Source organism: Hyaena hyaena, unplaced genomic scaffold (genome assembly GCF_003009895.1).
Source record: "Hyaena hyaena isolate Hyena2069 unplaced genomic scaffold, ASM300989v1 scaffold_160, whole genome shotgun sequence".
NCBI lineage: Eukaryota > Metazoa > Chordata > Mammalia > Carnivora > Hyaenidae > Hyaena > Hyaena hyaena.
Genome location: NW_024080793.1, coordinates 1,830,306 through 1,854,737, shown reverse-complemented (window position 1 = coordinate 1,854,737; position 24,432 = coordinate 1,830,306). Strand labels below are relative to the sequence as shown.

The following is a 24,432-nucleotide window of genomic DNA, read 5'->3' as shown; positions in this document are numbered from 1 at the left end:
CTCACGGTGTCTCTCTCTCTCTCTATCCCCCCTAGAAATAAATAAAAAACATTAAAAAATTAAAAAAAAAAAAAAGAGGGGGGGGCGGTGCCTGGGTGGCTCAGTTGGTTAAGTGTCCAGCTTTGGCTCAGGTCACGATCTCACGGTCTGTGAGTTCAAGTCCTGCATCAGGCTCTGTGCCGACAGCTGAGAGTCTGGAGCCTGCTTTTAGATTCTGTATCTCCCTCTCTCTGCCCCTTCCGGTCCTGCACCCTGTCTCTTTCTCTCTCTCTCAAAAATACATAAACATTTTTAAAAAATAAAAAAAGAAGAAAAGACCGTTTTCAATGCACTAACATGGAAAACCTCTAACAAAAGAAGCTGTAAAGCATGCAAAAAAATATGCTACAGTTGTGTTGAAGTAAAGATGAGAATATATACTTGAAATTATAGAAAGAAATATTGAAAATGACTGGTTATTCTTTTTAAAAGGAAGGGCAGGTCAGAGACAAGGAGGAAGGCAGTTGAATTTTTGAATATTGTGAATATATGACCTATGCAAAACCTAAAATACACATATATTAAAATTAAATCAAAGGACATTTTAACAGAAAAAAGGCAGTACAAGATCAAATTTTGGCTCCCACCTTACATTATTTTAAAGATACTGATATTCATGAGTCACCTGGGTGGCTCAGTCCGTTAAGCACCTGACTTCATCTCATGGCTCACGATTTCGAGGCCTGGGATTGGGCTCTGTGCTGACAGCTCAGAGCCTGGAGCCTGCTGCAGACTGTGCCCCCCCACCCCACTGCCTTCCCCCACTCATGCTCTGTCTCCCTCTCCCTCTCAAGAATAAACATTTTTTTAAAAGATACCTGATATTCAAGTAGAACCAAATAAGTAAGTACAGTAATTAAAAGCAATACTCTAAATCAAGATTTTAAAATTCAAAATAATTCAAAGCATTCTTTATAATTGTTTCAGCTTGAAAACTTAACAGCAAAGATGAGGCACCTGGGTGGCTCAGTCGGTTAAGCATCCGACTTCGGCTCAGGTCATGATCTCACAGTCTATGAGTTCAAGCCCCACATCTGTGCTGTCAGCACAGAGCCTGTAGCCTGCTTCAGATTCTGTGTCTCCCTCTCTCTTTCTCTCTCAAAAAATGAATAAAAGTTAAAAAAAAATTCTACAAAGAAAAAATAAATGAAAAAAGAAAACAGCAAAGATACAAACCTAAAGACTGAGGTAGATTCTCAAAGTGATTCTAGACAATGTATAACTTTAAGTAATAAACCTAACATTTTCCTGGCATCTATAAATAGAATGAGAGAATTTGAAATCATAAAGTAAAATAAAACTTTAAAAAGATTCAAAAAGGTAAGACATATTAATAACAATTCAACCAAAAAATGCTCAAAGGTAAAAACAGATTATTACTAAAGGCAACTATAAATTTTTTATTATATACTGTATTTTATAACATATAATCAACTGCTAATATTACCTTTCATTTTTGAATGTGTGTTAATCAACGGATCAGAACAAATCCTGCAGGGCCACCATGGGCGTCTCTTGAATTTTGCCCAGATGAGATCTCCAACTTCATACTTCAGTGGCGTAGACTTTTTCTTGGGTTGACACTTTAGACAGAAAAACCATGGGACATCAATGAGAATCACAATCTTTTGAAAGAGTGTACTATTTTGCTATAAGCCTTCTGAGAAAGCAATACCACAGAATTCTAAATGAAAATGGCCAGCTTAACAATTACAAAGTACAACTAAACTGTCTTAATTGCTCAACACAGCCCTTTAATTACAGTAGCAGCTCTCAATTTATATTTGCTTTATATAAGTAATCTACCTACATTCATAGAGAAAAATAGTAATTATTTTGATTTATAAAAACCTAAAAACTGAAAAAAGACACAGAATCATTCGTAGAAAAAGATGTCTTTGCCCTAGTCCTTGCATCACAAAACAACATGGCTGGGTGAAGGTGGGAAGATTATAAAAAGAGTTTATAAATAATGTCAAGAGACTATGTTGTTCTAAATACAACATGTCAATTATATCTCAATAAAATGGGTGGGAGAGGGGACGGAGGCAGGGAAACTATGATCACTTCTGCAGGTGATATTTGACATTCTTCTCAAACATAGGCATTCCTATTAATTACATAACAATAATGGCTCCAATGAAATAATCCTGAATACTACAGGCTAAGCTGTAGCAGTGTCAGTGCAACTGACCTGGACTCTAGACCTGAAGAACAATATACTGCAAAGCCAAGGAACACCATTCATGTAGAATAAAAAGAATATGAATCAAGCTCCTTGGACCTGTCTAATATAGAGACTCTGGCTACATCTTTTCTCCAAAACTAATATGCTTAATTTATCTGCAATCTAACATCCTCCATCTAAGTTCTAAACTCATGCCTGGGCTTTTAACACACCGTAAGCAGAGCTTCTGCCTCAAGATGGAGACAGCTTTGTGATTAGTAGGACTGAGCTTCCCACCTGGCACACACCACACATAGGAGTTCCAAGTGTATGGAGATTTTCCCAGGTAGCCAAAAGAAGCACCTAAGGTACTTGGACAAAGATTAACCTCTTCCATTTACTTCAAGGAAGCATACAAATACTAAGAGTTTCTGTAAGTGCCATGTTTTGAAAACGGTTTAGAGAGCTCCTCCTCCAAACTCAATCTTCCCTCCTTAATGCCGAAAATGAATCAAGCATTCAATAAAGAATATGCTAAATGAACGGACTGAAATCATTCAAATAAATCATTATTCAAATGAACAATATCCCACCTCAAGGATATCAAAGAAATGGGCTCAATCCAATGATTTATAAGTTATCAATTCAACTTTAAGACTCTGTTTTCAGGGGCGCCTGGATGGCTCAGTCGATTAAGCATCCAACTCTTGATTTTGGCTCAGGTTATGATCTCATGGTTCTTGAGTTCAATTCCCCCATTGGGCTCTGCTGGCAGCAGCCTCTTTCTCCCTGTCTCTCTCTCCCTTCCCTGCTCACACTATCCGTCTCTATGAAAATAAACTTAATAATAAATTGACAGAAGTTAAATCTCATAGAATGCTCTTACTGAAAATATAATGATTATTTCTACAAATATATACACACTGGGAAATAAGACAGAAACTACATGCTATGCTTTGAAAGAACAAAAAAAGGCCATTTTTGCCTGTTATTAGTTTGTAAATTACCAGGAAAAAAAAAAAAACCAAGGCATGAAACTTGGCTTTGAAACTGAAACTTTAGAACCAAGATACATAGACAGGATGGGAAAACAAATCTTTTATTTGCCTGTATCGAAAACAACAATTTGAGTAGGTTCCCATACAATTTATGATCATTTATTTGGCAATCATTGTTAAATATGGTATTGGCTTACTTATTCAAGTCCTAAATCACTTTAAAAATAGTAACTAACATTTCCTTGTTGTTTGCTATGTGCTAGACAGATTTTTTTAATCCTAAAGTAAATTCTTTATTACTATTCTTATTTTACTATATGACTAGACTCATATAGTATTTAGTAAGTGGCAGAGACAGAATTCAAATCTGGGCAGTCCAATGCCACAGCCCAAACTCTCCACCACTGCCTTACGATCCAGTAACAATAAAACCCCATGATTATATGCTTTACGATAAATTAAACCATAATCAATCTATGACAGAATATTGGCTCAGTCCTCCTATTACTTCAACAAAGTGATTATATTATCAGTAAGTTTAGCCATAAAACACATGCCTTCAAATGTCAGCTGTATTTCAATAAGCAATTTTTAAGCATATTTTTTTTTCTAATGTTTGTCTATTTTTTGAGGGAGAGAGAAAGCATACATGAATGTGGGAGGGGCAGAGAACGAGGGAGAGAAAGGATCCCAAGAAGGCTCTGTGTTGTTAGTACACAGCCCAATGCAGGGCCAATCCCAGGAACCCTGAGATCATGACCTGAGCCAAAATCAAGAGTTGGACACTCAACTGACTGAGCCACCCAGGCACCCCAAAAACATACTTTCAATAGCAAGGAAGGAACATGAGTGGTATTAGGTAAAGCCAGAAGCCGAAACACATAACCAGACAAAGCAGTAATGAGTTCTGTCTTCAGCTCTTTACAAATTATGTCATTTTAAACAAGTCACTTAATTCAGCCTGTTTCTTAGCCACAGAATCAAGAAACACCTGCTCTACCTGGAACTATCAAAATGAAAACAATTCCATTCCTAATACTGTAACCCAAAGGAAATAATCCAAATAAGTAAATGAATTGTAGAAAAATATTTTAAGCAGCTATTTATGACAACAAAAAATTAACATTCAACAAGAGACGTGTTAAACAAAATATGCTGACAACTCAATGAAATATGCAAAGTGCAGATGAAGTTATGAAATGATGAAAATGTAACACACACCCACACATACAGTAGAATCACCATTCAGAAACTACACTGAAACTGTAATCATTTTAAAAAATAAAGTCAATGAGAAATACAAATAAAAAATTGTTTCATTGGGGCACCTGGGTGGCTTAGTTGATTAAACATCCAACTCTTGCTACTGTGTTCAGTTCAGGTCATGATCTCACATTCGTGAGAGAGTCCTGAGTTGAGCTCATTCTGAATGTGGAGCCTGCTTAAGTTTCTCTCTCTCCCTCCCCATCTGCCCTTTCCCCACTTGTGCCTGGGTGCTGCAGGTGCTCTCTCAAAAAGAAGAAAGCTTCATTAAATTATTGGCATCATGGATAAAGACTGTCACAAACCTGAAGCATTCATTTTCCCAATTTTTTTAAAGATTTTATTTTTAAGTAATCTCTACATCCAACATGGGGCTCAAACTCACAATGCCAAAATCAAGACTCACATGCTCTAATGACTGAGCCCGTCTCTCTCTATGCTATCTTGACTGAAGACCAAATAAAACAATGTGTGCAAACCCACTGGAAAATGCCTATACAAATACATATTGTTAATACTATTATTCACGGGCAGTAATCACCAAATCCAACTAACTTTAACACATAAAAAATTAGACACAGGCAAGGATTCCAGAAGGAAGAGAAGCCTGCAATCATGAAACAGAGAAAATAATAGCAAGGAAAAATATGATCCTTTTCTTCAGAAAAGCTTAAATATTTCACCTTGGAAAGTAAGACTCCCAAATAACCAGTGTTAAACCCATAATTCATCTGCATACAAAGTTACTTAACAACCACAATAGAAAGCTAACCAAGAGACAACAGGATAATTCCTGATCCCAAAACACTTGGAGAATATCAAGGAAGACTAGAGTGAAAAATATCATCTGAACTTAGACGGGCAGGATAGGCACATTCCAGAATGGCTTTTCCTAATATCTCTATATGCACAGTTGGAAGAAATACAATGGTTCTAAGTCTTTTTATATACAGTATTGAGGTGAACAGCGCTTACCCAAAAGTATGCTCCACAATACCCCCACAAGATCTCATTTGGAAATACATCTTTGCACATAATAAAGATAAGGTCAATTAGGATGACTCTTAATCCAAAATAACTGTGTTCTTATAAAAAGGAAAAATTTGGAAACAGAGACACACACAGGGAAGATGATGGAAGACACAAGGAAAAATCCTTCCACCAACCAAGGAACTCTTGAAGCAACTAGACATTAAGGAGAGACCTGGAACATATTCTCACAACCCTCAGGAAATAACAACCCCTGATGACAATTTAACACTGAATTTCTAGTCTCCAGAATAGTGAGTCAATTAAATTTCTGTTATTTAAGCCACCCTGTCTGTGGCACTTTATTATGTCAGCCCCAGAAAGCAATACACATAATCTTATTTAATCCTCACATTATGAAATGACATGGTCTCCATTTTACATATAAAGAAACTGAGAATCAAAAAGGTTAAATCACAACTGTAAAGACCTAAAATTTAAACCTGATTAATTCCAAAGACCATGTTTTTTTAATACAACATATTTTTCCTCCAATTTTAACCGAATAAATATGACTAGAACTTGTTTTTCTCAAACTGTTTAAATCAAATCTAAAAACCAATTCCATTAAAAATCCCCAATTCCATTCTTTCATGGACAGCAACATGTAATTTCAACAGTAAACTTTGCTGAAAAATCTTGTCACTGCTATTTTTAAAGGACTGATGCATCTCCTTCAATCACAATCAAAAACTGGCTCTTGAGCCAAAAACTATGATTGAAAGACACTTTAGGTGAGATCTTTAAGCACTTTCACTAATAAAATTTCCATGAAGACGTCCACACCATATTACAATATGGTGATTACAAATGTAATATGGTCCCAAACCATATTACATTTCGAAGATAAAATGTGCTCCGGTGGTTCAGGTATGTTCCTGGATATATGGGATAGGACTTAAAATCATGTCCCATTTTAATGTTTATTGAATGGCACCAGAGCATACATAATCCTTGGATACCAATATCCTTACATGCATATCAAAAACTTAGAAATGAGTGAACTATTTAAAATCAGTTACTTGGGGCACCTGGGTGGCTCAGTCGGTTGGGCGTCCGACTTCGGCTCAGGTCATGATCTTGCGGTTCATGGGTTCAGGCCCCGCGTTGGGCTCTGTGCTGTAAGGTCAAAGCCTGGAGTCTGCTTCTTATTCTGTGTATTCCTCTCTCTCTCTGCTCCTCCCCTGCTCATTCTCTCTCTCTCTCTCTCAAAAATAAATAAACATTTAAAAATTTTTAATCAACTAACTCATAGAACAATAGCATCTTTTTTTTCTCTTTTTAAAATTTTATTTTGGTAAGGACATTCAACAGAGATCTATCTTCAACAAATTTTAACTGTACAATACATGGATGTCTACTGGTACAACAAACAGTATCTTCTAAAGCAACTTTAGAGTATACAGTGATATAGAACTTAAGGTAAGGACCTAGGGATGTGATCACAGAACTTACTGCAACTCTAGGATTCAGTTCCTGTTTTAGTTAGTAAAAATATTCTCAACGTTTGTTAACAGTCTGCTACTGCCTCTATAGAGTCCAGAAAACAAATATTTTTAGTAACTTATTTAAAATACCAAGTTTTAAAGGTTATAGTAAGAACTACACTATACAGACCTATCTAAATTTTACTTTGGAATTTCACCTTTTCCTAACCTAGTCAAAAGTGACTCCCTTATTCTTATGATAAAAATAGGTAATGACTCTATTTTACAAAAAAGACACCTAAGGTAAGAGATTATATAAAACTCACAGTGTTGTTCGTTTAATAACATACAGAGTGAATAAAATAAAAACAGATAATCTTACATTTGTGTTATGTACTCTATAAAGCATTGATATAATTTCATTAAATTTGATAGTAGCAAAGCTTTTCTGAAAATCTGCACAGCACCAAGCCCACAGTAGGATTTCAGAGATTGTAATCACCTAAACAGTAGAAAGAGACCTTCCATCCTATCTGTGTCTAACCCTTAGCCCAGTACCTGGTAAAGAGTAGATATTAAGCAACTACTGACTAGCTGATTCCACAAACTAACATGGTATATATACTTTATTACTAAAAGAACACTTAAGTATATATCTCAATTTAAAAGAGTCCCTAACAAATCTGCCCTACAAGAAATATAGAGTTCTTTAGCTAAAATAAAAGACAACAATAGTTCAAATCTTCATGAATAAAGAATGTCCTAATGTGGTATTAATACAAACCACATTGTAACAAATTAAGATGTTAGTTGCAATCTTAACTACTTCACCAAAGCAACCACTAAGAAAACCACTGTGTATATTTAGGGAAAGAGGGGGCACTTTCATATAAATGACAAGAAAATTAAAAAGTTGCACTAGAAAATATCTATTTAACATTAAAGAAGATAGTAACAGAATCAGAGGAACAAAAACATCGTAAGATACCTTAAAAAAAAAAAACCCAACAAATAGTAAAATGGCAAACATCAATCCTACCTATCACTACTTAATAAAATATATGGCGATTTAAAACTACAATTCAGGGTCGCCTGAGTGGCTTAGTGGCTGAGTATCCAACTCTTGGTTTTGGCTCAGCTCATGATCCCAGGGTCATAGGATCAAGTCCCGCGTCAATGCACTGAGCATGGAGTCTGCTGCTTGGGATTCTAATTCTTCTCTCCCTCTGCCCTTCTCCCTCAATCCTCTCGCTCTCTCTCTCTCTAAAATAAAAAAAAAAAAATTTTTTTTTAACCTGCAATTCAAATAACTAATTGGCAGAATGGACAAAAAATATGATCCAACTATATGCTATCTACAAGAAGACGCTTTATATCAAATTCAAAAAACAGAGTTGAAAGCAAAAGGTTGAAAGTAACAAGAAAACAGTAACAAAAAGGGGTAGCTTCTCTATATTAATATTACACAAAATACACTTAAAGGTAAAATGGTTTCTAGTGACAAACATGGAAATTATATAATAACAAAAGTGTCAATCTAACAGGAAGGTATAACAATTACAAATATACATATAACAAACCAAACTCCCAAATTCATGAAGCAATAACTGACAGAAATAAATATAGAAAAGGAGAGATAATAACAGAGACTTCAAAACCCACTTTCAGTAATGGAGAGAACAAGACAGATTGATCAATAAGGACACAAAAGATGTGAACAGCACTATAATTCAAATAGGCCTAAGAGGTATCTGAAGAACATTTTACCAAACAATCACAGATACACAATCCTCCTAAGTCTACATGAACATTCTCAAGTATAGACCATAGATTAGGCCACAAAAATAAAATTAAAAGAAGTGAAATAGAGAATATGTTCTCCAACTACCACGGAACAAAATTAGAAACCAAAAGACAAAGAAAATTGGGAAATTAAACAATACACTACTAAATAACCAGTTAAGTCAAAGAATTCACATGGAAAATACTTTGAAAGAAAATGAACACAAAATATACCACAAGTTAAAAGATGCAGCAAAAGCAGTTTTTAGAGGGATATTTTTAGCTGCAGACATGTATATATTTTTTAAATCTCTCAAATACCCTAAACTTTCACCTTAAGCTAGACAAGGAACAACAGACTACACCTAAAGCAAGGAGAAAGAATAATGAAGATTAGAGGGAAAATTAAGAATAGAGAATCTAGAAAAAAAACTGACAAAACCAAAAGTTGGTTCTTTAAAAAGATCAACACAACTGATAATTTCTGGCAGACCAAGAAAAAGAGAAGATTCAAATTATTAAAATTAAAAATAAAAGTGTGGCCACCACTACTGATTATATAGAAACAAAATGGATTAGGAGAGTAGAATGAACAACTGTATGCCTATAAATTATATAACCTAGATGAAACAGACCAAATCCTAGAAACAAAAACTACTGAGACTAAATGACAGAGAAACAGAATATCTGGATAAACCTGTAACTAGTGAGAAGATGGACTCAGTAATGAGTAAGGGCAAAAAAAAAAAAAAAAAAAAAAAAAAAAAAGAAAAAAAAAAAGAAAGAATGAAAGAAAGAAAAGGGGGCCTGGGTGGCTCAGTTGGTTAAGCGGCCAACTTCAGCTCAGGTCATGATCTCACAGCTCGTGGGTTTGAACCCCACATCTGTGGCTCTGAGCCTGCTTCAGATTCTGTGTCTTCCTCTCTCTCTCTGCCCCTCCCCCGCTCTCTCTCTCTCTCTCTCTCTCAAAAAGCTAAAATAAAAACATTAAAAATAAAAAAAAAGAAAGAAAACCCCTAGACCTAACAGCTTCATTGGCAAGTTGTACTCAACCTTAAATAAGAACACCCATTCTCCTCAAACTTTTCCAAAAAACTAAATAGGAACACTCCCTAATTCATTCTTTGAGACCAGTATTACTCTGATATCAAAACCAGATGAAGACACCACAAGAAAAAGAAAACTACAGACCAATATCCTTACGAACATGGATGCAAATATCTTCAACAAAATACTAGCAAAACAAACTGAAAATTATACTTAAAAAAACAGAATATAAAATCAAATCATTATTTTGTTACATAACACAATGTTATATAACAATTATATATCAAAAAACAAATAGTTAACTATACTGGAATCAAAAAAATTAATAAAAACAAACAACAACAAAAAAACCATACATCATAAAACCAAGTAGAATTTATTCCTGGAAGACAAATGTTCAACATATAAAATCAGCAAATTTAATATACTTCATTAACAGAATGGAAAAAAATCATGATCATCACCATGGATGCATAAAAAGTTTTTAAGAAAATTCAATACTCATTCATAATAAAAAACCCTTTCAACAAACTACGAATAGGAAACTATCAACATCGTAAAAGTCATATATGAAAATCCTGTAGAGAACATGCTTAATCGAGAAAGACTGAAAGCCTTCCCTCTGAAATAAAGAACATAGTAAGGATGCCTACTTTCTCCACTTCCATTCGACAAATTCCTGGATGCAAGGCAAGAAAAAGAAATAAAAAGCAACCACATTCGAAATGAATAAATAAAATTATCTTATTTGCGGATCTTATATGCAGAAAACCACAAAGATCCCACCAAAAAAATGTATTTCTTTTGAGAAAGAGAGAGAGAGAAAGAGAGAGCAGGCACAGAGGCAAGTGGGGGAGGGGCAGAGAGAGAGAGAGAGAGAGAGAGAGAGAGAGAGAGAGAATCCTAATGTGGGGCTCAAACTCACAAACCAGGAGATCATCATCTGCACCAAACTCAGAAGCTTGACTGACTGAGCCACCCCAGAGCCCATAAAATGTAACTTTTTTCCTAGCATTGGGACCATTTATAAATATTCACCATGCCCAGAACAATACAGTGTATCTCAACCAATTTGAAAGGACTACAATCATATAGAACATATTTCCTGTACATAATGTAATTAAGTTAATAATTAATTACCAAAGGGAACCTGGGCGGCTCAGTGGGTTGAGCACCAGATTCTTTTTTTTTTTTGGACTCTCTCTCTCTCTCTCTCTCTCTATATATATATATATATATATTTTTTTTTACAAATAGTTTACTGTCAAATTAGTTTCCAACCAGACTCTTTTTTTAACTGTTTGTTTTTTAAGTTTATTTATATTTATTTTGAGGGAGAGAGAGAGGGTAAGCAGGGGAGCGGGGGTTGGGGGAAGAGAAAATTCCAAACAGGCTCTGCACCACCAATGCAGAGCCTGACACAGGGCTAGAACTCACAAACCATGAGATCAGGACCTGAGCTGAAACCAAGAGTGGGAAGCTCAACAGAATGAGCCACCCAGGTGCTCCTAAAAAGATGTTATTTAAAGGTGTTATTACCACTGTGGAAACAAAATTTGCATAATAAATACAAATTTTTAATTGTTAGGTACAAAATTCTGAGGGTTTTTTTCATTTTAAACATTCTTTAATCATGTAATTGTTTTATGCAATTTGGTTAAAAATGCATAAAATTTGCATTAAGAAGATGGACCGAGTGAAACTGGTCAAACGGGTTTTTTAATTTCTCCCATTACTCCTCAGTCATTTTAGGATATATTAACAATACTAAAAAACCTTAGATCACCTGGTCGTAGAGATTACAGTCTTATCAATGTCTCTAACATGTCATATAATAGATGGCCAGATGTTTGCGGACTTGATGAAATTTAGTTTAAGTAATTCGTGTTGGATCACTCAATCATTCAAATAGTAATTTACTAAGTTTGGAAAGTGGTAAAAACAGTGATTATTTGTAGGGGGTGAAAATTATGAAAGACTCACTTTTTTATTATTTTACAGTAAACAATGATTTACAAAAAACTTCCTTATATTTAAGCATTTTATAAATGTTATGGGTGGCAAGACTATACTTTCAAGGATCATTTCTGCAGTTCGTCACTAGAGAAAAAAAATATATTCTGACTAGCATATAACTGAATGTAGAAATGGAACAAACAAGTCTTCTGGGAGCTCAGTCTCTCTGGAAGACAGAAATGCACAAAGTAAAACACTGTATCTGCTAAGGTGGGACTAGAATGGGAGGTGGAGTAGTCTTGGGGAAGGATGACTAGTTTTATTATTAATAACAAATTTCTCAAAACAAACTTCAAGAGATAACAACAATCAAGGTAAGAAGAGCTGTAAAATAGGGCTAGAACCTAGATAATATTGGTTTCTGATCGCCTATTCCACCAATTCCTACCTCAAAAGCTACCAAACACTACGCCAAGCTGTCCAGAGTTCCCCTTTTAGAACATGTTCTTTATTCTTCCATCTCCTTTCTACCTGGAATTCCTCTTTCTCCTAGGTCTCCTCAGAAAGCCTTACATCCATCACCTCCTATCTCTTGGCTGGGCTAAGTGCCTTAAGTGTCTACTGTATCCTATCTCTTAGTTTACCGTTATACAGAATTTAGAGTTTATATTTATCTATTACAGTCTCTAAACTTCAGGAAGACAAGGTGTTATCCACTCCTACATCTCCATTAATTAGGACAGAATACATGTTCAATAAAAATGTTTTAACTGAACTGAAACATTTCCTAAGCAGTAAAATTAAATGCCTTATTCTGGGGGCACCTGGGTGGTTCAGTCGGTGAAGTGTCTGACTTTAGCTCAGATCATGATCTTGCAGTCCAGTCGGTGGCTTCGAGCCCCGTGTCGGGCTCTGTGTTGACAGCTCATAGGCTGGAGCCTGCTTCGGATTCTGTGTCTCCCTCTCTCTGTCTACCCCTCACCTGCTTATGCTCTGTCTCTCCCTGTCTCTCAAAAATGAATAAATGTTTAAAAAAATTGTTAATGTCTTATTCTGTCCATTTTGGCAACTGTCAAAACTTATGGGTTCTTGGGACATCTGGGTGGCTCAGTCGGTTAAGCTATGGTCATGATCACACAGTTCATGAAACTGAGTCCAAGTCAGGGTCTGCCGGACAGTGCAGAGCTTGCTTGGGATTCTCTCTCTCTCTTTCTCTCTGTCCCTCCAATACACACTCTCTCTCTAGAAATAAATAAACATTAAAAAAAAAAAAGGCAAGAAAGGCTTAAAAAAAATAAAAACATTTAAAACCTCATGGGTCCTTAATCCACAAAACCTTCATTTGTCTTTAAAAGATAAATGATTTTTTAAAAAAGATAAGATTTTTTAAATTTAATTTTTATTAAAAAAATTTTTTTAAGTAATCTCTACACCTAACTCATGTAGTGCTCAGAACTCACAACCCAGAGATCAAGAGTCTCATGCTCTACTTACTGAGCCAGCCAGGTACCCTGATATAGTCAAACATATCTACATTAAAGATCTTTACTTTCAAAGATGACCAGCAATCAGTGTATATCCCCTTAACTCCCTGGTTTGGAAATGGGCAATACCGCTAAATCTGGGACAGAACACACATCATAAGTTAGTCACAGACTATTAAACTGTGAAACCATAGTTCTCTAAGCAACCTTCAGATTACCAATTAGTCTCCCAAATATCCAGATTTTGGAAAGGGGGTACTCTGACTATTCAAAACAAATACTCCAGTACAATGGAATGAACTATTTCCCCGACATTTATTCATCATGGGAACATGAGCTACAGTAAGTCCATTTAGACACTGGATACACTAACAAGTTTGGTTTCCTGGTTAACTAGAAATTCTGGGAAGGTCCACAGATAAAACTTCCTCTCTAAAGCCTCTTCAGCTCTTAACTTAAACTTTTCTGAGCACAAGTGAAAATGGAAACCTACTTCTAATATTGTATTACTATAAGAAACACCCCCAGCTACTTCCAATCTAAGTCTTCATAATCTAGTGTAAGTACTCAAAATCATTCTAGGGTCTCCAACTCACTTCAAAGATGGACCAAACAAACAAAAAATCCCTCCAGCCAGCCCAGTCTCACAAGAGTATTTCATTCAAGTCAGAATTGAAAAGGACTTGGGGACCCTGGGTGACTCAATCAGTTAAATATCCAACTTGGGCTCAGGTAATGATCTTGTAGTTCATTAGTTCAAAGCCCCACATCAGGCTCTGTGCTGACACTTCAGAGCCTGGAGCTTGCTTCGGATTCTCTGTCTCCCTTTCTCTCTGCCCCTCCTCCACTTGTATTCTATCTCTCTCTCTCAAAAATAAAATAAAACATTAAAAAAATTTTTACTGCAACTCTACAAGAAACCTAATGGCAATAAATTCATATCTTTTCAGTACTCACTCTAAACGTCAATGGACTAAATGCTCTAATCAAAACACACAGGGTAACAGAATGGATAAGAAAACAAGATCCACCTAGATGCTGTTTACAAGAGACCCACTTTAGACCTAGAGACACCTTCAGATTGAAAGTAAGAGGAAGGAGAACCATCTATCATGCTAATGGTCCACAAAAGAAAGCCAGAGTATCCATACATATATCAGACAATTTAGACTTTAAAATAAAGACTGTAACAAGAGCTGAAGAAGGGCAGTATATCATAAGGGGTCTATCCACCAAGAAGACCTAACAATTGTAAACATTTATGCTCCAAATGTGAAAACACTCAAATATGTACATCAATGAATCACAAACATAAAGAAATGCATTGATAATAATACCATAATACTACGGGACTTCAACACCCCACTTAACAGCAGTGGACAGAAAATCAACAAGAAAAAATGGCTTTGAATGACACACGGGACCAAATGGACTTAACATATATTCAGAACATTTCATCCTAAAGTAGCAGAACTCACATTCTTCTCCATTGCACATGGAACATTATCCAGAATAGATCACATACTGGGACACAAAGCAGCCCTCAACAAGTACTAAAATATCAGGATCATACTGTGAGTATTTTCAGACCACAACGCTATGAAACTCGAAATCAACCACAAGAAAAAATTTGGAAAGATAAATACTTGGAGACTAAAAGACATCCTACTAAAGAATGAATGAACTAATCAAGAAGTTAAGTTGGAAATTAAAAAGTACATGGAAGGCAATGAAAAATTAACACTAACGTCCAAAACCTCTGGGACTCAGCAAAGGTGGTCAATAAGAGGGAGGTATACAATCCAGGCCTTCCTAAAGAAGGAAAAAAGGTCTCAGATACACAACCTAACCGTACACCTTAAAGAGCTGGAAAAAAAACAGAAAATAAAACCCAAACTAGCAGAAGACAGGAAATAATAAAGATTAGAGCAGAAATCAATGCTATCGAAACAAACAAACAAAAAAAGTAGAACAGATCAACGAAACCAGACACTGGTTCTTTAAAAGAATTAACAAAATTGATAAACCACTAGCCAGTTTGAGCAAAAAGAAAAATAAATTAAATCAAGAATGAGAGATCACAACCAACACAGCAGAAATACAAACAGTAAGAGAATATTATGAGCAATTATACGCCAATAAAATGGGCAATCTGGAAGAAATGGACACATTCCTAGAAACCTATAAACTACCAAACCTGAAACAGAAAGAAATAGAAAATTTGAACAGACCCATAACCAGTAGAGAAATGAAATTAGTAATCAAAATCTCCCAAGAAACAAAAGTCCAGGGCCAGATGGCTTTCCAGGGGAATTCTACCAAACATTTAAGGAAACTCAAGAGTTCACACCTAATCTCTTGAAGCTGTTCCAAAAAATAGAAATGGAAGGAAAACTTTCAAACTTTTTCTATGAAGCCAGTATCACCTTGATTCCAAAACCAGACAAAAAGACCTCACTAAAAAGGAGAACTTATAGGCAAGTTTCCCTGATGAACATGGATCCTCAACGAGGTATTAGCCAACCGGATCCAACAAAACATGAAAAAAATTATTCACCACGACCAAGTGGGATTTATACTGGGGATGCAGGGCTGGTTCAATATCCACAAAATAATCAATGTAATTTATCACATCAATAAAAGAAAGGACAAGAACCACATGATCCTCTCAACAGATGCAGAGAAAGCATTTGACAAAATATAGCATCCAGTCTTGACAAAAATCCTCAAGAAAGCAGGGACAGAAGGATCATACCTCAAGCCATATATGAAAGACCCAATGCTACTATCAATCCCCAATGGGGGAAAACTGACAGCTTTCCCCCTAAGGTCAGAAACAAGACAGGGATGTCCACTCTCAACCACTGTTATTCAAGATCCATGAATTCAGCAAAGTGGCAAGATATAAAAACAATGCACAAAAATCCTATACACTAAGAATGAAGCAACAGAAAGAGAAATCCCATTTACAACTATACCAAAAACCATAAAATACCTAAGAATAAACCTAACCAAAGAGGTGAAAAATCTATACACTGAAAACTATAGAAAGCTTATGAAAGAAATTGAAAACAACACAAAAAATGGAAAAATATTCCATGCTCATGGATTGGAACAACAAATATTGTTAAAATGTCGATACTACCCAAAGCAATCTACATATTCAATGCAATCCCTATCAAAATAATACCAGCATTCTTCACAGATCTAGAACAAATAATTCTAAAATTCGTATGACACCAGAAAAGACCCTGAATAGCCAAAGCAATCTTAAAAAAAAAGAAAGAAAACCAAAGCAGGTGGCATCACAATCCCAGACTTCAAGCTGTATTACAAAGCTGTAATCATCAAGACAGTATGCTACTGGCACAAAAACAGACACTCAGATCAATGGAACAGAATAGAGAACCCAAAACCACACTCACAGATGTATGACCAACTAGTCTTTGACAAAGCAGGAAAGAATATCCAATGAAAAACGACAGTCTCTTCAGCAAATGGTGCTGGGAAAACTGGACAGCAACATGCAGAAGAATGAACCTGGAAAACTTTCTTACACCATATAGAAAAATAAACTCAAAATGGATGAAAGTCTAAAGGTAAGACAGGAAGCCATCAAAAAAATTCTAAAGGAGAAAACAGGCAACAACCTCTTTGACCTCGAGTGCACCACCTTCTTACTTGACATGTCTCCAGAGGAAACGGAAATAAAAAAATGAACTATTGGCACCTCATCAAGATAAAAAGCTTCTGCATAGCAAAGGAAACAATCAACAAAACTAAAAAGGCAACTGATGGATTGGGAGAAGTTATTTGCAAATGACGTATTAGATGAAGAGTTAGTATCCAAAATCTATAAAGAACTTATCAAACTCAACACCCAAAAAAAACAATCCAGTGAAGAAATGGGCAAGACACGAACAGACACTTTTCCAAAGAAGACATCCAGAGGGCTAACAGACACATTTAAAGAGGCTCAACATCACTCCTCATCAGGGAAATACAAATCAAAATCACAATGAGATACCACCTCACACCTGTCAGAATGGCTAAAATTAACAACTTAGGCAACAACAGATGTTAGAAAGGATGTGGAGAAAGAGGAACCCTTTTGCACTGTTGGTGGGAATGCAAACTGAATGCAGCCACTCTGGAAAACAGTATGGAAGTTCCTCAAAAAATTAAAAATAGAACTACTCTACAACTCAGCAACTGTACTACTAGGTACTTAATCCAAAGGGCACAGGAGTGCTGTTTGGAAGGGACACATGCACCCCAATGTTCATAGCAGCGCTACTGACAATAGCCTAAGTGTAGAAAGAGCCTAAATGTCCAGCAAGTGATGAATGGACAAAGAAGGTGTGTGTGTGTGTGTGTGTGTACACAATAGAATATCAGTAAGTAATCAAAAAGAATGAAATCTTGCCATTTGCAACAATGTGGATGGAACTAGAGTGTATTATGCTAAGCAAAATTAGAGAAAGAAAAATATCATATGACTTCACTCATATGTGGAATTTAAGACAAAACAGATGAACATAAGGGAAGGAAAGCAAAAGTAATATGAAAACAGGGACGGGAGACAAACCCTATGAGACTCTTAATAACAGAGAACAAAATAAGGGTTGCTGGAGGGGTTTTGGGTGGTGGGATGGATAAATGGGCAAGAGGTATTAAGGAGGACATTTGCTGGGATGAGCATCAGGTGCTAGATATAAGTGATGAATCACTAAATTCTATTCCTGAAATCATTATTATATTTTATGTTCACTAACTTTAATGTAAATTTAAATAATTTTTTAAAAAAAGAACACAATAGGGGCACCTGGGTGGCTCGGTTGGTTAAGCGTGCGACTGCAGCTCAGGTCATGATCTCATGGTTCGTGGGTTCGAGCCCCACATCAGGCTCTGGGTTGACAGCTCAGAGCCTGGAGCCTGTCTTTGGATTCTGTGTCTCCCTCTCTCTCTGACCCTCCCCTGCTCATGCTGTCTCTATCTCTCAAAAATAAATAAAACATTAAAAATTTTTTTAAAAAGAACATGAGAAAAATATATAACAACAATAATATTATTTTGCATTATTTAAAGGTTGCTAAGAGAATACATTAGACCTCATCACAAGAAAAAATTTCTTTTAACTATGTGTGGTGTTGGATGTTAACTAGAGTTACTGTGGTGATCATATGAAATCATGATGTTGTACACCTAAAACTAACATTATGTCAATTCGACCTCCATAAACTAGATGAATAATAATAATAATAAATAAATGCATTGTGTATTCTAGTTTTTAAAGCCCTTTTAAAATGTTCTATATCACCTGAATCTCAGAAACAACCAGGTAAGTAAGGTAGGTGGCACAGGTTTATTATCTCATAACTTCAGACAAGAAAACAGAGGCTCAGAATGACCTTGCCAGAGGTTAAGAGCCTGTTAGCAAAAGGCAGGGATTAAGGGCCAGCATCTTTTGACCCCCTACTCCACCACACCAAGGCCGGAAGAAACGCGTGAACTAGAGTACTTGAAGTCTCCTCCTGCTAATTCTCTCTACCTGGCAGAGGGAGTCAAAACTCAGTCTATTAACTTTTGCCGAGACAAAAAGTGTACCTTGAACACAGGTAAGCAAATCTAGCAAGGAATAACAGATAAATGATCTCTGGCAGCATTACAATTTTAGTCTGCGGCAAACTAAGGCAAAGGACTAAAAATTACTATGTAAAAGCTAATTAACTGTTACTGAGTAGGTAAGAAATGACCCTTGCTTATTGGCTAGGACCCAAGAGCAATAAATCAAATAGAAAGCCTGGACAATATATCGAAGTCTTGGAAAAGGACAGAGAACTGGCCCAACAAGAAAGCTGGAAAGAAGAACTAGAAAGCTGGAAAGCTGCTAGTTTGGTTGTAGAAATTGGTACACTGAGGATCATATGGTAAGGTTGGAGTTAGGTGACTATCAGCAGAAGCCCAGCCTTGAGAAAGAAAGCATTATATTAGATACCCAAGTACCATAAACTTCTAAGAACATCCATACATTTTATTCTCCTTCAAACCTCATACTGATAATGAGGCAGGTATTAATTATTAGCCTCTAGTTATAAATACACAATCTGAGGCACAGAAATGGGAAACTAGGTGGGTAAATGCCAAACAAAACCATACTGGTGCTCTGTTCAATTGCACTCTTTCCACTACATACAGGAAAAAAAATTTATAACATTAGTCTGTTTCAGCCTTTAGTACCTCTAACTGCATTTAACGTTGGCAACACTGTGACCATACTCTCATTCAATGAGAAAATTCTGTTAATAAACTCTCATCAGGCAAATATTTCTTAAAACACCTTTACACTACAATGCAACTAACAGTAGACGGCCCTGGTCTCTTCAAAACAGACACATCATACACATCTGTGCTCTTTTCCTGTACTTCTTTACCTAGAAAAAAACAATGCTGTTAAAAGGTAAGTCTTCACTGGGTAATACTAAACTGGAGATTAGAGTTAGCTTACATTTAAAACAAAGACATTTTCAGAAAACATAATAAAACAATTTCTACACAGCCTTTTTCAATTTAAAAAAAAGAACAATTTTGGGGCACTTTAGTGGCTCAATCAGTTGGGTGTTCAACTTCAGCTCAGGTCATGGTCTCATGGTTTTGAGTTGGAGCCCCACATCCAAGCCCCCACCTCAGATCCTCTGTTCCCTTCTCTCTCTGTCCCTCCCCTGTTCACGCTCTATCTCAAAAACAAACATTAAAAAAATTTTTTAGTTTAAAAAAGAGCTTTTATTAATCACCCTAAACTTAACCTGTGCCTTTAAAAAAGCAAAATGGGGGCACCAGGGTGGCTCAGTCGGTTAAGCGTCCGACTTCAGCTCAGGTCATGATCTCATGGTTCATGGGTTCGAGCCCCGCGTCAAGCTCTGTGCTGACAGCTAGCTCAGAGTCTCCCACTCTCTCTGACCCTCCCCTGCTCATGCTGTCTCTATCTCGCTCTCAAAAATGAATTAAAAAAATTTCTTTAATAAAAAAATTAAAAAGCAAAATGATGCTGACACTTAAGTGATTTCTTCTAAAGTGATTTCCTTAAGACAAAAGGACTAGAACATCTCATCTTCTATTCTAATGCCTTTTCTCAAAAAACAATGCTGTCTTTCCAGTCTTAACATCATATATCCAATTCTTCTTGCACAAGAGAGAAGTCCAGGATCCAGAATTTTTTTAAGTAGGCTCTATGCCCAATGTGGCGCTTGAACTCTTAACTCCAAGATCAAGAGTTGCATGCTCAACCAACTGAGCCAGCCAGGCCCCCAGGACACAAGAATTTTGGCAGAGGCTGTGGTGCTCAACAAAACAAGGTTTGAACCAATCCTGACTCTAACACTTGCTGACTGTAAATTCAGACAAATTATTTAACTTCTCTGAACTTCAAGTCCTTCACTTGTAAAATGGAGATAATATATTTAGAAATAAATGCCTACAGAGGGTCTGGCACAGTTCCAGTATAAAACAGACACTCAATAAGTTACTGACATAACATGATTCAAAACACTGATCACCTTAAATCAAAGATAAGCTCTGGAGGGTACCTGGGTGGCTCAGTAGGTTAAGCACCCATCTTGATTTTGGCTCAGGTCATGATCTCACAGTTCATGACTAAGCTCTGCACTGGGCTCTGCACTAACAACATGAAGCCATGCTCTCTCCAGCTCTTGAGCTCTCACTCTCAAAATATACAAATAAACACGAAGAAGAAGAAGAGGAAGAGGAAGAAGAGGAAGAGGAAGAGGAAGAGGAAGAAGAAGAGGAAGAAGAAGAAGAAGAAGAAGAAGAAGAAGAAGAAGAAGAAAGAAGAGGAGGAGGAAGGAGGAGGAGGAGGAAGAAGAGGAGGAGGAAGAGGACAAGGAAGAGGAAAAAGGAAGAAGAAGGAGAAAATGGGTGCCTGGATGGTTTAGTCGGTTAAGCATCTGCCTCTTAATGTCAGCTTACGTCATGATCTCATGATTCACGAGATCACGCCCCACCTCAGGCTCTGTGCTGATCATGGAACCTGTTTGGGACTCTCCCTTTCCCTGTCTCTTTTCTCTCTCTCGACCTCCCTCTCTGTCCCTCCACTCTGCACAATCTCTCTCTCAATAAATAAACTTAAAAAATTAAAAAAATTAAAAAAAAAAAAGATAAGCTTTGGTTATCTAGACAGTTGCTCCAATTTAGGGTCTGTATGTCTCACCTGTGCCAAGCCTCTTACGTCCCTCCAAGGCTGGTCCATATCAGTTGTTGCCTCAGCAGGAAGAATACAAGAAAAGGAGATAACTCACAAGAGAGTGTGTTTATTTTGTGTACTTTTTTTTTAATTTGAGAGAGTCCATTGAGGAAACTAAACCATAACAAATCTGCAAAATATCACTTTCGTTCACTCATTCATTCATCCACTCAATAAACGTTACTGACCACCAGGCTAAACTAGGCCCTAGGGCTATAGACATGATTAAGACATGATATCTCTCCCAATCCCAGCCAAAAAAAAAAGAGAGAGATCTCCCTCAAAAACTAAATCTAGCTCAAAGTTTGAATCTATTCTCCAACTATACAGTAATATACCAGTCTTAATTTGAATTAGATGCTCAATTATAGGGCCTGATCTTCAAATGAACAATGATGATGATAATTCAGGTTGTGAGGGCTCTACAAGAGTATCCATTCTCTAGAATCAGAGATGTATAATCTTGTGCAGTTAATTCTGTTTGAGCTCGTCTATAAAATGGTTATAACTGTTCCTGATTAAGTACTGGCAGAATTGCTATTAAGTATGCAAATATATACAGGCTGTAGCACTTTCATCAATATGCCAGGCACATTAAGCCTATAGTAGAACAAAGTTTCCTACTGAGTTAAAACCAATTCCAAAACAACCCAAACTTAAGTAAATTAATCTGTTTTACCTCTGATTACTAACACAGCTTATAACTGACAATAGAAATTAAATTTGAAAAAAAAAATTAACTTCGCAATCACCTAAAAGTATAAAAAATAGGGGTGCCTGAATGGCTCAGTTGGTCAAGCCTCTGACTCTTGATTTTGGTTCAGGTCATGATCTAATGGTTTTGTAGGTTTGAGCCCCGTGTAGGACTCCACATTGACAGTGGGAGACTGCTTGGAATTCTCTCTCTCTCTCTCTCTCTCTCTCTCTCTCTCTCTCTCTCTCTCTCTCTCCCCCTCCCTCTCTCTCTACCACTCTCCAGCTCACTCACTCTCTTTTTCAAAGTAAATAAACTTAATAAATAAAAATAAAGATACAAAAAATCATAATTACTCATGTTCTTGTATTCAGAATTAATGGCTTAGATAAAAAGCATAATGAGTTATAACACTATACCTGGACATTTAAATAACTAAAAGAACTTTCCTTCCAAGAAAAGTGCTTCCAAGAAAAGCACTAGAAAAATGATAGGGCGTTTTCACATAGTTTGAAATTAATTTCAAGCACATTTAAAAATACTTATCTCAGAGGCTCCTGAGTGGCTCAGTCGGTTTTATAGGTCCAATTCTTAGTTTCAGCTCAGGTCATAATCTCATGGTTCATGAGTTCAAGCCCCATGTGAGGCTTGGTGATGAAGCATGAAGCCTACTTGGGATTCTCTCTCTCATTCTCTCTCTGCCCCTCCCTGCTCTTGCAAAATAAACTTTTTTGAGGGGGTGCCTGGGTGGCTAAGTCAGTTAAGCATCTGACTTCAGCTTGGGTCATAATCTCGCAGTTCGTGAATTCAAGCCCCGCACTGTGCTCTGTACTGATAGCATGGAGCCTGGAGTTAAGCTTCTGATTCTGTGTCTCCCCCCGCCCCTCTGCCCCTCCACTGCTCATGCTCTGTCTCTCTCTCAAAAATAAACATTTAAAAAAAATAATTTTTTTTTTAACTTTTTGTGGGGCGCCTGGGTGGCTCAGTCAGCTAAGCGTCCAACTTTGGCTCAGGTCATGATCTCACAGTTTGTGGGTTCGAGCCCCGTGTTGGGCTCTGTGCTGACAGCTAGCTCAGAGCCTGAAGTCTGTTTCAGATTCTGTGTCTCCCTCCCTCTCTGACCCTCCCCTGTTCGTGCTGTCTCTCTCTCTCTCTCTCTCTCTCTCTCAGAAATAAACATTAAAAAAAAATTTTAAAAACGCTTTTTGTAAAAAGTAGGCGTGTGTATATATATGTGAGAGTGTATGTGTATTTACATATATTTGCATATATACACATGCAGTGATGACTGGGTGGCTGAGTTGGTTGGGCATCCAACACTTTTTTTTTTTTAATGCTAACCATTTTAGGTGCATACCTTTCTTTGTTTTGTTTTGTTTTATTTTTGAGAGAGAAAGCATAAGTAGACAAGTGGCAGAAGGAGGGGGGACAGAGGATCAGAAATGGGTTCTGTGCTAAGAGCAGGGAGCCCAATATGGGGCTCAAACTCATGAACCGTGAGATCATGACTTTTGAGATCACAACCCTTTGGCCTCCACTCAAGCAGGTCCCTCTGCCAAAAATGCTCTTTCAATCCTTTATCTTTTTTTTTTTTTAAATATTTTTATTTATTTATTTCTAGGAGAGACAGAGAGACAGCGTGAGCAGGGGAGGATCAGAGAGAGAGGGAGACACAGACTCTGAAACAGGCTCCAGGCTCCGAGCTGGCAGTGAGCACAGAGCCCGACGCGGGGCTCGAACCCACAAACCGCGAGATCATGACCTAAGTGAAAGTCGGACGCTTAACCGACTAAGCCACCCAGGCGCCCCTCAATCCTTTATCCTACTCCCACCCTCCCATCCCCTTTTATGCTCAAGTCAACTTTCTTTTATGTTTATTTTTTTAAGATAGAGAGCGCCAGCAGGGGAGGGGACAGAGGATCCAAAGTGGGCTCTTACAGACTGCACTGACAGCAGTGAGCCCAACGTGGGGCTTGAACTTAGGAGCCGAAGATGGACGCTCAACTGCCGGGGCATCTAGCCGCCCCCAAGGTAACTCTTAACTTAGTATTTGGATCCCAGTCTCAATGTCACTTTCTTAGGGAAGCCTCCCTGAACACTAAACTATATCAGGTCTTCTGGGGATACATGTTTAAAGTTCCCTAACACTTCTCTTCCTATCCTAGGTTTAACTGCAATTACATAACTATTGTGGGATGACTTGTGTAATGTTTTCTCCACACCCTGAACTGAAGATCCAGGAGGACTGACCATATATGTTTTGTTCATCACTGTACTCCCAGACTT

At 37.0% G+C, this 24,432-nt stretch overlaps 1 protein-coding gene across 4 annotated transcripts in view; it reads right to left on the bottom strand.

Annotated features, from left to right (window-relative positions):
* Positions 1-24,432, bottom strand: part of NSD1 (nuclear receptor binding SET domain protein 1) — a 139,201-nt gene that overhangs the window by 75,196 nt on the left and 39,573 nt on the right. For all 4 annotated transcript variants that reach the window (XM_039239709.1, XM_039239710.1, XM_039239708.1 and 1 more), the window contains exon 3: positions 1,487-1,622. In XM_039239709.1, coding sequence (XP_039095640.1) covers positions 1,487-1,622 — 136 coding nt within the window. The remainder of the gene's footprint in view (positions 1-1,486; positions 1,623-24,432) is intronic.